The sequence below is a fragment of the Budorcas taxicolor genome, chromosome 1, assembly GCF_023091745.1.
Source record: "Budorcas taxicolor isolate Tak-1 chromosome 1, Takin1.1, whole genome shotgun sequence".
Lineage (NCBI taxonomy): Eukaryota > Metazoa > Chordata > Mammalia > Artiodactyla > Bovidae > Budorcas > Budorcas taxicolor.
In genome coordinates this window covers 110,684,473-110,699,903 of record NC_068910.1, presented here as the reverse complement: position 1 = coordinate 110,699,903, position 15,431 = coordinate 110,684,473, and the positions used below count along the sequence as shown (strand labels likewise).

At 36.6% G+C, this 15,431-nt stretch overlaps 1 protein-coding gene across 1 annotated transcript; it reads right to left on the bottom strand.

Annotated features, from left to right (window-relative positions):
* Positions 1-1,900: 1,900 nt before the first annotated feature.
* Positions 1,901-15,192, bottom strand: PCNP (PEST proteolytic signal containing nuclear protein). Its single transcript, XM_052636048.1, has 5 exons — positions 15,030-15,192; positions 9,857-10,071; positions 7,083-7,157; positions 3,473-3,528; positions 1,901-2,188 (listed from the first exon to the last, which is right to left on the bottom strand). Exons 1-5 carry the CDS (start codon positions 15,154-15,156, stop codon positions 2,062-2,064), a joined length of 600 nt encoding a protein of 199 aa, XP_052492008.1. The 5' UTR covers positions 15,157-15,192; the 3' UTR covers positions 1,901-2,061.
* Between the last annotated feature and the right edge of the window lie 239 nt (positions 15,193-15,431).

Genomic DNA, 15,431 nt, shown 5'->3' with positions numbered 1-15,431 from the left:
GGACAGGAGCATTATACACATTAAGAAAATATTCAGAGATAATCAATGGCAGCCACTAGTAACAGAATACGTTCTAACACTTAAGATTTTTCGAAGATATGCTTTGGCTAGGACTTATTACAGCACACACTAGATGACATTTTGGCAGTAGAGGGAGGGGAGAATTTGGATTAAGTCTTTTCAAACCAGAGATATCATAATGCTCTCGAACTATGTGCTCAGTTATGTAGATTCCAAAAAACAATTTTATATCTCCCATTACTTCAGCCAACAATCTGGGCAACAGTAATAACAACATGTCTCTTCGCTTAAAACAAACCCAGCAACAATTAACTGGAACAGAAAATAAGAACACTAATAGAGTTTGACAAATTTATTGGTATTTTAGTAAAGACAATCATCTTAGTTGTTTCTCTCTCCCATCTTGACTGTAGGTTGATATTTGAGTCAAGAAAATGAAATGTAGGAGAGGGATGTTATTTCAACATAAACATTAAAATGAACAAAAATGGAAAGTTTGCCTACATTAAAGCAAGTTAAATTCATGTATCTTGATATAATTAAATCATGTAAGAACTAATAGTTCTATATACATTTCCATTGTTTTACTTGGGGCTTATTCTAATCTCAAATGCAAGTGAACAAAGTATTAGGAATATATACAGGCTGCTTCTCTGGAGTTATTACTTATTAAAAGAACTCAGCAAGTAGTTACCACCAATCCAACAGTCTGAAGCTGCCTCCAAATCTAACTTCGTAGGAAATCATTATACCATATGTTTCTTCTATGTGTGTCTATGCTTTAAAAGATGTGTTTAACTGTCACATTAAAAAAGAATTCATATACAATACAAAAATACAAAATAAACACAATCCTACAACACATAGATTAACAAAGTATATGTGGTCGAAGATTCCGTAAAATATGTTTAAAGATGCATTTTCTTCATTTTCAGTATCTAAAATGTGCTTTTGAGAGGCCACTGGTTAGCAAGTATACAGTTAAAGTAAACCATATTTTTGTGCTAAATAAGAATTCCTGTTAATAAGTTCAAATCAAATTGGATTTCACAAGTTAGTAACATAAATGCTTTGATAAAGTTACAGAAAGTGCATCTTTCTTATCTTCCATCTTCATACAATGTTGCTCCCCCCCTTTTTTTTTTTTGGTGTTTATACCCTTTAAAAAATAAGAACAGCCAAACATTTAACTATTATGTACATTTAAATTTTTGGTGGTGGTTTGTTATTTTAAAAGAAACAGCTTCCTTATGATTTGCCTCAAGATCTGGTGGAAATGCTTACAGGAACTAGCTAATAACAAAAATCAAGAGAAGCACATTCAAAATACTGATTTACTTTGGTAGCAAATGGTTGTTTTTTGAAGACTAATGAAGATAGACAAGACCCTTAAAATGAAGTGGGCTATTTTAAATACTTAACAGTTTACATAAAATTTAAAAATGTTCTTTCTAAAGAGCTTAAGCATATGTATCCACTGATAGCAATGCAATAACTAGTTAATGATGATGTGAAACTAAACAAATGCCCATTAGGAAAAAAAAAAAAGCTGTATTTTATCTAATTTACTTTCTCAGTCAATAGTCCAGTAACATTTTCCTCCCAATACAATACTCCCTTCTCTATAAGGCTGTTCCTGGGAGCCAGACAAGTTTAGGTTAATAAGGGAGTTAAGTTAGAGAGTAACTGTCTACAGTTTAAATAGACAACTTTTTGCTTCCCTCCTAATGTGCTAATAGTTGTGTCTAAAAAAATATGCAATTCTTAGAAAGGTACCATTTCTGAATTTTTTAGTATCTGTAACCTTTGGAAACTAATCACATGAAACTACAAAATTAGTAAATGTCTCGAAATCTGTATATAAAACATAAATTACCTCTAATTTCAAATTCTCATTTATTAGTGTATCACTCAATATTTAAAAAAAGAAAAAAAAAAAAAAAGGCGGCTCCAAAGATAGTCTTATACCATTCCTTAAAAAAGGAAACTGTTCCTTTTAACTTTACACCCACCCCACACCCCAATCTCAAAACACATCATTTAATTGTCTTGGTCATGGACATTTCCAAGATGAGATTTTATATTTCGCTCCCATAGCTTCTGGTTATCAGAAAACCCATGCTTTCCTTTATTGAAGGAATTTGGTCCTGCTGATGTTGGTGTATCCCTGTGTTAAAAGAAAGAAATTTATTTAAAATGTTATATAATGACTTTTGGGCCATGTTTTTAACTCTTTCAAAATGTCTGTTTAGCACCCATTATAAATGGAGGCCAAACATCAGAAGCTGCTACACATCTTTTTAAAAATACCCTTTCCACAGACCCAGTCCTAAAATTTCAGATTCAGTGGGCCTGAGGAGGAGCCAGGTAAATTTGTAGATTTAACAAACATTTAAGGTGATTTTGATAAACAGCTAAAGGTGGCAACCACTATAGTTTTAAAAACAGTTGCTTGTAACCCACTGTGGTTTAGTCCCTAAGAAGTGTCTGACTCTTGCAACCCCATGGACTATAGCCCGCCAGGCTCCTCTGTCCATGGGATTCTCCAGGTAAGAATACTGGAGTGGGTTGCCATTTCCTTCTCCATGTAACCCATTAACAGGGTCATTAGATCAATTTGGTGACCTGCCACCAGTATTTACAAAAAATGAAACAAAAAAAAATGAAGATGTATCACACATAAAATGGTTGTCATTTTATGAACATGCTTTGATGTTAAATGTTAAGATATATGCAGGTATAGATTTGGTTTATATTTTGGTTATAATGTCAGATGTATTTTTTACTTTAGAGTCTTGTATGAAAGGGAGGCCGGTAGACAGCTACTGGCACTGTTCCCATTGGAACCAAAGGCAAAGTCTTAAGACTGATGCTAAAAGACTTAGCACTTAGTTCTTGGGAGAATACACATTTGCTAGAAACGGGGACATGGTAGAGGCCGTTTTGAAGCGCAGCTTCCTTACTGACCTCTGAGTTATCCATTTATGCACAAAGATAAACTGAGTATCATGTTAATATGAAATTAATGTTATCTCCATAATAACAAACAGGAAAATTTAAAGATGGTTTTTATCTTATTTTGATATTTAGCATCTATATTACCAAGGAAAAAGGAGCACATACAATCAAGATTAACTGGTGGGAATGCTACTGTAGGTGAGATGAGTGAAAGCCATTTCTTTATACTTGAAAAAAATTTTAAATCGGAAACACTTCTGATTACTTGAAGAAATACAGATTACATGTATCTGAAAAGAAATAGCATTATATTGTAGCTATTTTTTCTTAAAATACGAATTTTCTCTTATCAGGAGAGATATACTGCCATATTAGAAAACAAAACTGTTTTGCCCAAATATGCAAGAAAAGCTTGAACACTAACAGACTATGTGCAATTTATTCTTGCTTTAAATTCACTATAATTTTCTACAATATTATACAAAAATTATACCTTCCAATATTCTTCATCCTCATCTTTGCTTCTGGAGGCATTTCCTCTGGTTCACTCTGGAAAAAAAAGAGACACAAAGAAATGACTGCAGATAGATACAGCAGACTCTTGAACAATGCAGGGGGCAGTTAGGGGTACCACCCCCCGACCCAAACCTCCTCCAGTCAAAAACCTGTGTATAACTTTACAGTGAGCCCTCCATATCCACGGTTCCACATCCAAGGATTCAATCAGCTTGGGATAGTGTAGTACTGTAGCACATGTTTATGGAAAAAAAATCTGCGTATAAATAGGCCCGTGCAGTTCAAACCTGTGCTGGCCAAGGGTCAACTATATTAAAATCACTTGATACTAATAATGCTAAATTTTATATCCAAGTGTAAATTTTGGTTAAAAAAGTATCTAATTTTAACTACATTAAAGAGACCTATACTTCAAGTGCTGAATCTGCAAAAAGAAAGAATTCTGGTAAAAAAAACCTGATACTTTAGAACTAAAAGTAGTTGTTTACTAGAATCTACATGTTGTGTTAAATGCTTTAATATGCACTATCTCTGAAAACTCTAACAATCCTACCAAACGGGATGAGTGTCATCATTCAAATGTTGTAGCTGAAGTATGCATGGTTAACATGTCCAAAGTCACAAAACAGCTGGACACTAAAAAAAAGGCTCTAAACCACTTCACTGTATCGCTCCTTCTCAAAAATGTCTTCTTTCCTGTAAAGACATCTTGAAAGCTCATTCCTTACTGCTTTTCCACAGTTACAGCTGGTGAAAAAGAATGTGACAAGTGTCTTTTAGATGTTTTTATGTGTAAATGTTACTGCTGAGATAAATATTTTTTAAGCAATCATCTCAAGATCCACCTTAAAGAGGTTTCTACTGGTCAAATCTGGGACAATTTGAGCATTATAGCCTATTGAATAGGCTACGCTTGTATAAAGAAAGAAAAGCTCTTCCTTAAGTGAGACAATTCATAGACAGGAGGAAAGAATGAAAAAAAAAATCACCATTTGGCAAACATAATAGAACTAATTCTGGTAACAATCATCAATGAATGTTAACATTCATGAATGAATGCTTAAGTAGTTGGGTATTTTCATGTATTCTTAAAACATATCCCAAGATAAATTTTAATTATAAAAGGTAAAACAGTAATTTGACAGAAGAGCGATCTGGCAGTCACCACTTAACCCAATGACCAAAGGTAGCACTGCCAGTAACAGGACACACTGACACATGTGCTCCTGATATAATATGCACTGACAACCTGGCATCATTTCTGTGGTACACCGGCCAAGGGGAACGTGAATCTAATAATAAGGGAACATGAGACAAATCCAAACTGGGGAACATTCTACAAATTAAAAGAAACTAAAGAGACAGAACTGAAAAAGTATTTTTAAATTTCAAAATTAAACAAATGAACATATTCTCTGTCCACTGTATTTCAGGCTGAGATATATATCCAAGGCTAACTATGTTCCTCAGAAAAATAAGAATCAAATAAAGACTTTATTTCCTTTTTTTTGGCAGCACTGTAAGGCACGCAGGATCTTAATTCCCTGACCAGAGATCAAACCCACACCTCCTGCAGTGGAAGTGCGGAGACTTAACGACTGGACTGCCAGGGATTATTACCATCTTATGGCAGAAAGAGTGCTGTCTGAACCTGTCTAAAATTTCTTTAAAAACAGGGAAGACAATACAGGATGAGAAACCAGAAAGCCAAGTTCTAGTTCTAAGTTCTAGATGACACTTGTGTGCATAAGCACATACTCATGCACTCATGGCTTAATTTCTCCATTTGGAAAATAAGAAGAACCGTAACACACAACTCACAGGGATATATGGAAGGTAAAATAAAGATATGTGCAAAGACTCAATTTGTTAGATATTCAACATAAGCATTATGTAGGTGCTTACAATTTTCAGCCTTTCTACTTCTGCACATGCTATTCTCTTCTTCCTATACTGTCCTTCCCTGACATAATCTGTAGAGGTCAAAATGCTACATAATCTCTTAAGAATTCTGGTTAGACATGACAAAATATTAAATTTAAGTCGATGCTTTTCAAAAATTTATTTTGGGGGAAGGGGACATAGAAAGTTTTTTCCTCAACAAAATACTACTTGGATTTCCAAATACCAAATAGATAAGAGAGCAGACATAAATGAAATAGCAGCAGGAGACTAGAGTCATGCTTGTTAGCCGGTTTGATTCCTGGGTCGGGATGATCCCCTGAAGAAGGGTTGGCTACCCACTCCAGTATTCCTGGGCTTCCCTAGTTGCTCAGAGGGTAAAGAATCTGCCTGCAGTGTGGGAGATCTAAATTTGATTCCTGGGCTGGGAAGATCCCCTGGAGGAGGGCATGCCAACCCACTCCAGTATTCCTGCCTGGAGCAGGGCAGAGCAGCCTGAGTGGGCTGCAGTCCACGGGGACTGGACTCCACAAAGAGTCGGACACAACTGAGCGACCGAGTATGCAATACCACAGTAGCTCCTGAGAGATTTCCACAGAGCCCCGGAACTCTAAGAAATGGTTTAAAACCCTGTGATCTATATTTAGCCTTCACTTTACAAGTTGGAAAACTAAGGCTCCAAAAGGTAAACTGATTTAGTTGCAGGCTCTCTATTGGTTAATAACTGGACAGGACAGGAAAAGAACCTAGGTCTTCCAACTGCCAGTCCAGTGGTCTTTCCACAACACTGCATGCATCGAGTTACCTGGCCTCTCTTCCTCAACTAAATCTCTTGTATCATTTCATCTTTTCAGGTACTTTTGATTTTATCTTGGGCCGTTTTATGTGTAAGTCCCTGCACTGCTAGGCTGAATTCCTAGAGGAACATGTCTGATTGATCTTTGTAATCTCATTGTACCTAGCATACAGAAAGCAATCAAATGTATAGAGTGAGTAAATGTCCAAGGGAGAATACAGTGATAACCACTGTATTTACCTATTGAGTCTCGATCATTCCATATTCATCCTTGCCTAAAATTTCTACAAAATCTCCAGATGTCAAACACAGCTGCTCAGCATTACCACTTATGATTTGAAAGCTGATATCTTAATTTACAACAGTATTCCTTGGTTTGTCAAAACCCTGCCTAATGTTTGGGACAGAGGAGCCTGGTGGGCTGCTGTCTATGGGATTGCACAGAGTCAGACATGACTGAAGCAACTTAGCAGCAGCAGCAGCAGCAGCAGCAGCAGATTTCTTCTCTTAAATACTCTTGCCAATCACTCCAGCCCCACGTTTTGTGCTCCTCTGAAGGTTAATTCTTATCCAAATTGTTCTTGGGAGCTATTACTCAGGTACTCATAGCACACATATGTATTATTACTCATAGTAAGCATTTGTTGATTTAAGTTCCTTGCCCCTCAAAGTCTATTTTAAATAATCCCCCAACCAAATTACTAGAAATATCCAGATTGTGCAGATGTCATTAGAAAAAAAAGAAAAAACACACACAAACCCAAACTGTTAACAGTTGCCAAAAAAAAAAAAGTTCACTAGTACCATTAATATAACTTGACAATTTGCCACTAATGTTGTCCTAAAGAACAGGTTAAAGTAAAACAAAGAAAACTAGCTATCAACTTACATCTTCATCTTCATTAAAAGCTGCTGCTACTGAAAGGGTTTTTGGAGCAAGAGTTGGAACCGGTTCTTTAGGCTTCTGAAGAAGAAACATTAGAAAGAGTATCATCACATAATGTTTACACAGGCTTATTTAATGACAGGAATAACATCTTCAAAGATGCAATGTTACATTTTCATGGAAACATATAGTAAGGAACTAAGAACAAACTTTGGAGAAATCCATCTTCTTTCTTGAAAATGTGGGTTATCAACAGTAGATTTTACTTTATTAATCATATGGCCATTTGTTTTCCTCCTGTCCAAGATTTTCTAGTTAGGATCTATAATTTAATATTATTTACATAAAAGTACTTAGCACAGGTTAAGAGAAAATGAATATCAACACTTGCCCATAGTAACATTAAAGTTAAGCACAGATTACCCTGAGAAAGACACCAAGATTCATCTTTCTCTATCAGCTGGCTGCCACTGGATAGTGCCACTCAGAGATCCGAGGGGTACTGAAGTGCTCATCAAGTACCCAAGCCAGAAAACCTTTACTTCAACTTGCACATTCTATTGTGAGGTCCTGTTAACTAGATCTCTATTAAACAGACTTAAATCTCCCCCTGCCTTCTCAGCTTACTGGTTACCACGTTAGGAACACCTAAGGCCCCTTAGCATTTCTTGCCTAAACTATGTTAGATTTACCATTTTCCTGGCTTCTGTTGTTTTTATCCCTCTAATTCTCTATACTAGTACCAGAGTACTGCTTCTAAAATGCAAATCTGTTTAAAGGGTCTACAATAGTTCCATGACTCCTCTAGAACCTAAAGACTAAAACCAAATTTTCTTACGGACCTTTATGTCCTTTATGATTTGGTCCTATGGTCTTATTTGGAGGGCTTTCTAACCCTCCATTTAACTACTAAACACTTCGTAACAATGAACAATTTCCTGAATGCATCATGTAGCTTCACATTTAAATTGCCTTTGCATAAGACACCTTGAGCATTCTGTGGGCTCTTCTGCAACTAAGGAACCCAAGGCCACAGCAGTGAAAGCACTGAATCTTAATCACTGGACTGCCAGGGAATTCCCTGCATTAAACTCTTTTTTATCTGAGTCCTTTTGCCTCTTTCCTGTATTTAAAGTCAGCTCTAGCATCACCTCCCCAATAAAATCATCTCTGAGCTGCTGAAACAAAATTAATCATCCCTCTTATATAACACAAACATCTTTATAAAGTGTGTACTTTTGAAGAAATGAAAATGTTCATTTGGAAATTATGCATAGTGACTCCAGAAAACACCCTTTACTCTTAAAACATGTCATGTATTTGATGTTTTACATACAACATAAGACTCAAGTATTCGCCGGTTGTTTTCACATCATATAATCAAAAGCAACAGCTTCAACTATTTTCACATCCTACATCTCACTTCACCAAGATTATGTTTACACTTTGGTTTATTTTATGAAAAAAAAAAAAAAAAGTTTGTTTTCTAAAGGTTTAAGTTTTAGTGAATAGGCCTTTTTAAGCATAACCTTCCTAACTAAAATGATCAGCAATTACTAAATCACTTCAATAACTTAGAAAAAGTAGGGATATGGGTATCTGACTTATGTGGTATGTTCAACCACAGTAAAATCTATTACCAAGGGGAACACCTATATGAGAAGTGTACATGAGAACCACATCTTTAATGACAATCAAAAAAAGTAAATATTTATGCAGGTGGGTATATGCAATGTTATAAAAAAAAACAGATTAAACCAAAAGAATCAGCTCAAGTAGAAGAATCATGAAATAATGAAGTTATAAGCTGAATGCCTTTTGTTCAGACTAAATTTTTTACAAAAAGGAAGAAAAGGCAAAACAGCATATGGCAGGAGGGGGGGTTCTAAGGAATAGTAGCTTTATGAAAACTAGACATGTAGCTCAAACACACACACTCTAGTAGGAATCTGATCCATATTTTTTCTCCTGATCCATTTAAAAATCTTTGAATATCTAATGAAGATATCAAGCTGTATGTACTTGGCAACTGAGCGTTAATTTTCACAGGACATGAATAAACCAAAGCAATTTTAGGATTATACTCCTTACACAAGAATGTATAACCATATTCTAAAGTCAACAGCAATATGCTATTAAAGTAACTTCCTTTTTCTTAAAGAGGAGTCCTATTTAGTTGAATCACAGGAAATTATCACTTCTGTAGATCAGAAATAGTCCAATGTCTAATGCTTCAATCTAATATTTCAGTTATTTTCCAGACACTCAACAGTTTATAAGTACTAATTTAAGGTTTACATCTAAAAACAAGAAATCAAAAGTTGATCCACAAAGGACTATTATCATAGGTTTTAATACTCAACATCCATTTGGAGGCTCCAAAGTAAGTTAATCAGGAAGCTCTTATTAAGCAGTACCTTACTAACATTTATCTTTTACGACACAAATGATTTCTAGAGATACTATTTTTTAACATCACTGGAATTAAAAGATAAACATTTTTCAGAGGTTTTGCACAAGTTAGGAAATTATAAGCTAGTCATATATTCCCTACAATATTTGTTCCTTCTCATATTCCAAACTTTTTAAAAAACAGCTGGAGTTATAACTCATCCAGACTTTTCTTGAATATCCTAATAATGTCTTAAATACTTACATGTTATAAGTTCATGCACCAACATATCATTTTATACTTAATTTATCATAATCCAATAAAAGCAGCTTTCCAAAACACATCCTTAAGACCCATTATAAATATAATATATAAAATAACTCACACTTGAGCCAAGTTTGATGGATATGGCTGAGGCTTTCTTTGTCGTCTGACTACCTATGGCAAATCCAAACTTGGAGATCTTTGTAGGCTTTGTTGGGAGGTCTGCAGTTTCATCTTCAGCTGATCGCTTCTCAGCGCTGCGACTGGAATTTTCCCCTCCATTACTGGAAGAAACAGTCTTAGTTTTCACAGGTTTTTCTGCTTCTTCTTCAGGTCCTGGTGAAGTCGAAACAACTTACCAAGATGAGCTATTTTTACTGAGCAGATTGATGGGAGCAGCAACCTCAAAAAGCATCGTTATAAGGAAGACACCTCTGCAGTTGTCACCTACTGACCCAACAGTCTCTTCCACTGTTTGTTAGAGTATACAGCAGGAACTGAGATTGTGTGGCAGTAGAAGAGGCTCCCATGAATTAACTAGCATAAAATACAGAGCAATTTAAAATTATAAAAATAGAGTTCACAAAAGACCCTTCAACTAAATACTCTACGTTGCATAATAATCTAATTACCTGTGGAATTTCGCTTTTCATAAATTAGCAACTCTTCTACATGAACTGGTTTGTTGGCAATTAGTCACATCATAGAATACATCTGACTAATAAAACACCTAATATTCTTCAATAGTATACTACTAGTTATACAAAGTACCTTTTTATGACCAGCCCATTATGTCCCAAACTGCACAGTACAGCCTGCAGTAACTTTCTTGAGTGACGTGTTCTTCATGAACATTTCACACAATCTTTAGAAAGGAACTTCAAGGAAGACATCAAGGTCATCCCCTCTTTAGTAACTTAATTCTACTCTCAAAGCTTGATTATCATCTGTTTAGCCTATTCTTAAAGAGTGATCAACAATTATATTTAGGTTCACACATTATTTTTTCATCATAAAAAAAGATGAGCTAAAAACGATAATTTCTAACAGAAGGCACACACATGTAGACATGGAATGCAAGATGTCTTTCAGTAATTTTGCTTGTTTATATTAACAAATGAAATGAGTTAACATCTTGAACGTTACACATGAAGGCTATTTAAGAACATACTGGGAAGCAAGACAGAAGAAAATTGGCTGATTATTAAATATTTTCTTTCCCAAGTTTACCAATTTACCCTGTACAATATACACCAGATGAGTATTTATGGAGAAAGAGAAGATTCTCTAAGGAATGACCCTGACAACAGTTTGGAAAACATGACAAAAAGCAAGAATGGATGGAAAAGGGGAAATCAAACAGACTGACGAGTAATAAAGGACAAGAGGTTATAGATCCCAATCTATATAATTTTGGAATGATGGGGTAGCTAAATTAATTAGCACTTTGAACAGAACATTTGATTTTGTTTACAGGAAAATAAAAAATTCTTTATTACCTTTAGACAAGGGCTGAAAGTTGTAAAAACAATGTAGGGGAGAAATTAAGCAGTATGAGGTTTGGGGATTTCCTTAGGAAGAAAAGAGCATTATAATGGCTGTCTGAATTCACTTATTTAGATATAAAATTACAAAAGCACTCAAAGAATGTAACATTGCTACTCAATATTTGAAATATAGAATTCAATTTAGAATTTCTTAGACAGTATTATACAAACATTATTTTTCAGTCTATCACTAAAATCATTTATGCCAAATTTTATTCTGTACCCTTAGAGTTTTAATCAAGTATGAATTTACAGTAAAACCGAAACAGTCATAACTACTACTTCTCTGTGACTGGCACAGCTAAAACTGAAAACTTATTGGCTCTATGTATTGAAACACATTAAAAAAAAAAAAAAACCACTGAATTTACATATAGAAGCAATCTATACACCACTAAAGGCACAAGTTTGTGCAGTCACAAACTCTGAAAAACATCAAAACAAGTAGCACAAAGAACATTTAGTCTTGATTCTAGTGTAACTCTGATCTTTGAACCGTGACTCAAGGGCTATCATATTCTAGGAATCCTTTTACCCAAAAAATAGTTCGGGAACAAAGAATCTAGAAAAGTCAAAGCATAAATATGAGGAAAAGTGAAAAGGATAGTTATTACTATAATATTAAGAACAACATTAAGTGTGACAACTAACTGAACTAGTCTGTGCTAATACATGGAACGTAATACTATCTGTCCACTCCTATGATGTCTGGGGAAGATTTCTATAATTACTGCTCTAGAAGAAGGTAACATGAACAGAGGACTTGAGAAAACTACAATTAACTAATCAACTGCTAGCAACCCAAATTTTATCCACATCTGTGTTCCTGTCATCTGAAGAGGCAAACTATCAAGACCATTATAAAGTGTTTTAAAGTCCATTAAGTGTTTTCCCTTAAATACATGTACTACTTTAGCAGTTGTTTGGGCGGGTGAGGCTTGTAATCATGAACTGCTGTTTTCAGTTTATTTAATGAGATGTTTTCTATTCTGGCACTGTGGAAAACAAAATTTTGAATGGTCACAGATTAGTAATGTGAAAAATCTTAGCAATGTGACTTACATTTTAAAGAGTGAAAAAACATGCAGTTTAAAAAAAAATCACTTTATAACAAACATGGACAGTTATTATTAGATTATTTATCAAGGAGTATCTAAATAAGAGATTTTATTTAGTTTGTATTCTGAGCAAATAAAATGTATAGACTAGTTAATGTGAAATCAAACTACACACAGTACTAGCATTTTTTTTTTTCTCGTCTTTCATTGAATAGTTGAGTAGGAGAGGTGGGCCTTGGGAGTCAAAAAGGTACCTTATTTTGAAAAAATTACCTAGTAAGTTTTAAGTCCATAAGGATACCCTTCATGACCCATTTGCATTCTGGTAGCTTCTTTGTCTGAAAAAAAGAGTGTACATCCATGTCTCTAATAGGACTGGTATGCAGTTTAAATGAAAATATATTCAAGACCCTCTTGACAGAAGAAATGTCAATTTCATTAACGTAGTTATCAGAAACATAAAATAGCTTGAGGTGAGTATGATTACAACATGAGTAGCTCTAAAATTTCTACTTGTTTCAAGGAGCTACAAAAATTTAGCCAAAGGGAAGAAAAAACAGAAAAGCTACCCAAAGCCTAAACCTTAACATTATCCCTCCCCTTAAAGGTGAGAGCAGGTAGTTCAATTAAGTAGCTTATTAATATAAATTCATGTTAACTTCTTAAAAAAATACTTATATTTCCAATTTAATGGACTGTTCAGTAGGAGTTAAAAATCAGAAAAATCCCCAGGTAAGCCCCCCCAATACAAACTGGCTAAGTGTTAAATAGTGCCTACTTGCCATAAAATTTTCAGTTGAGCAATATCCATGGATGGCATGAATGTTTTAACTGATTTTCTGGTACAACTTCATTAAAAACATGTCATTCAAAAATGGTTAACATGTAACTACTATTTTCTTATAAAGGAAAGCACACTCAAGGCATTATGTAGATGTTATTAAAGAATATCAGCCTAAGTCACTAACAAGGAGACAACTTCTGATAGCAATTAGTAAAAAAAGGTAATTTTGTATCACTCTCATCACAAAAATATGCTAACACAGAAACACCAATATTCATACTACAGAATAAATTATCCCTAACTGAAAGGGTGGTGGATAAATTACACAGCAGAATTATGCTGACACTTATGGTACATTTTTCTGTTTTGTTTTGGCCACTTCAGCCACGAGTGGTGTGAAATCTCAGTTCCCCGAGCAGAGACAACCCAGGCCAGGCAGTGAAACCCTGGGAATCCTAACCGCTAAGCCCCCAGGGAATTCCCTCAAACTACATTTTGGGTCACATTAAACACAGTTACTCTCATTCAAGACAAAAAACCATCCTTAAACGGTAGTCTAAGTCAGATAAGGCTTTTTAGGCTACAGATCTTTGTTTTCCCTCAAACTAACTTTTAAGTGTAATTTTACTTGGTAATTTCCAATTTTGGCCACAAAAAGCCGCTAAAGAGGTAGTACTAAATGGTTTAAACTGTTGTTTCATAAGCTGTTTTACTAGTAAAACAACAACAGAAAAGAAGGGAGGGGAGTGGAAACGGTGAAAGGAGTTTGGGTTCAAGTAATAGCACCTTATGTATTTTTAAAAAAGGAAAACTCTGGGTCCAAAGTAACCAAATATTACACTTTTTTTCAATTTCGTTCCCAAGTTAATTCACATCAAACTTGTTAGGAGGTCCTAACAGTCACCTTCATATACTACTAATTTTATGTATTTTCTCATATTAAATACTTTCAGGGATAAGACTTGAAGAATTAGGACAGTGTGGTATTTAAAACGTTCTAAAGGCAGTATCAGCTCGCACGTGTTAAATTAGCCTTGTTAGGGACAAAGGGACGGGAAAGCTAGAGAGATTACATGATGTTTCTTTTCCTTAATGCACAAGACCCAAATTTAGAGGGTTGGAGGTGACAGAATAAAGATAGCTGCAACCTGAGTTGGCATCGTAACAAACAGGGAAGAGTCACACTAGCCTATTTAGCCACCTAAATATCTGGCAGGCAGCTGACTGGCAACAGCCTAGCACATAAAAGGCAGACAGTTCAAAGAAAGGCAATCAAACCCTAATCCTAGACCCCAAGGATTAAACCAGGAGACAGGCAAAGGTATTCCTCTTTGCTTCCATCGCCTCGACCCAGCCCTTACAGGATTAGTATTAGGCTTAAAAATGAAGGAATGAAAAAGGCCAGGACAGTCCACTTTCTCAGTGAAAAGGGAGCAGCAAACTAACTCCTAGGTGTAACTGAGAGGCCGGCACCGTCGGAAACTCGGCCTGCGGCCAGTTCCTGCGGTCACTGCTCCGGGACTCGCACTGAGTGAGCGCGCGTGTGCGTTTTGTGTGATGTGCGTCTCCGGTGTGGCGGTAGCGGCTCGGGCACCGCCACTCCGAGTCCCACCCCGAGTTCGGTCCCCCTTTCTGGTGCCCATCTCCCTTCTCTTCGGAAGCAGGGTCTCTGCTGGGGCCAGGAGGTGACGAACAGTGACCGGCTCTTCCCTGGTAAGGAGGCGGTGTGGGCCCGGATCCCAGTGGGCCGCACCGGGCGTGCCCGGGGCTCGTCTGGGCCCAGCACCTGGCCGGGTGAGAGCCAGATGCGCCCATTCTCGCCCCAGTCTACTCCCCCCACCCCGGGAAGCTCAAAGAAAGGCTCAGAGCATCCCACATAGCCCGCGACGCTGGGGTTGTGTTCACCTCCGGCGGCTCCAGCTCGCTGCGGCTTCTCAGGCTTCTCCTCTCCCGCCTTCCCGTCCGCCATTTTCCCCGCCGCGGCCTCCCCTGCAGCCACGCCAAAGACGTCACGGCCCCGCCCAGCAACCATTGAGCTTCAGAGCCAGCCGTGGAAGCGTCAGCCTAGAGCGACCGTAGAGAATGAAGAGAGGCCTTTTCAGAAACGGAAGTGGATATGATATCATCAGCGAGCCGCGTATGAGGGAAGGGCGGGGTAGGTTGGGTGGTCCTGTAGCCAGTTTATGGGGGCTTTGCTAGGGGTCGGTTAGATTTTCTTGGTCGAGGGGCGGATTGAGAAAAGTGAGAGGTGAGAGCGTAACCCTGGAAACGGTGAGCTTATGTGAGGTTTTTGCCAACTGAGGTGTG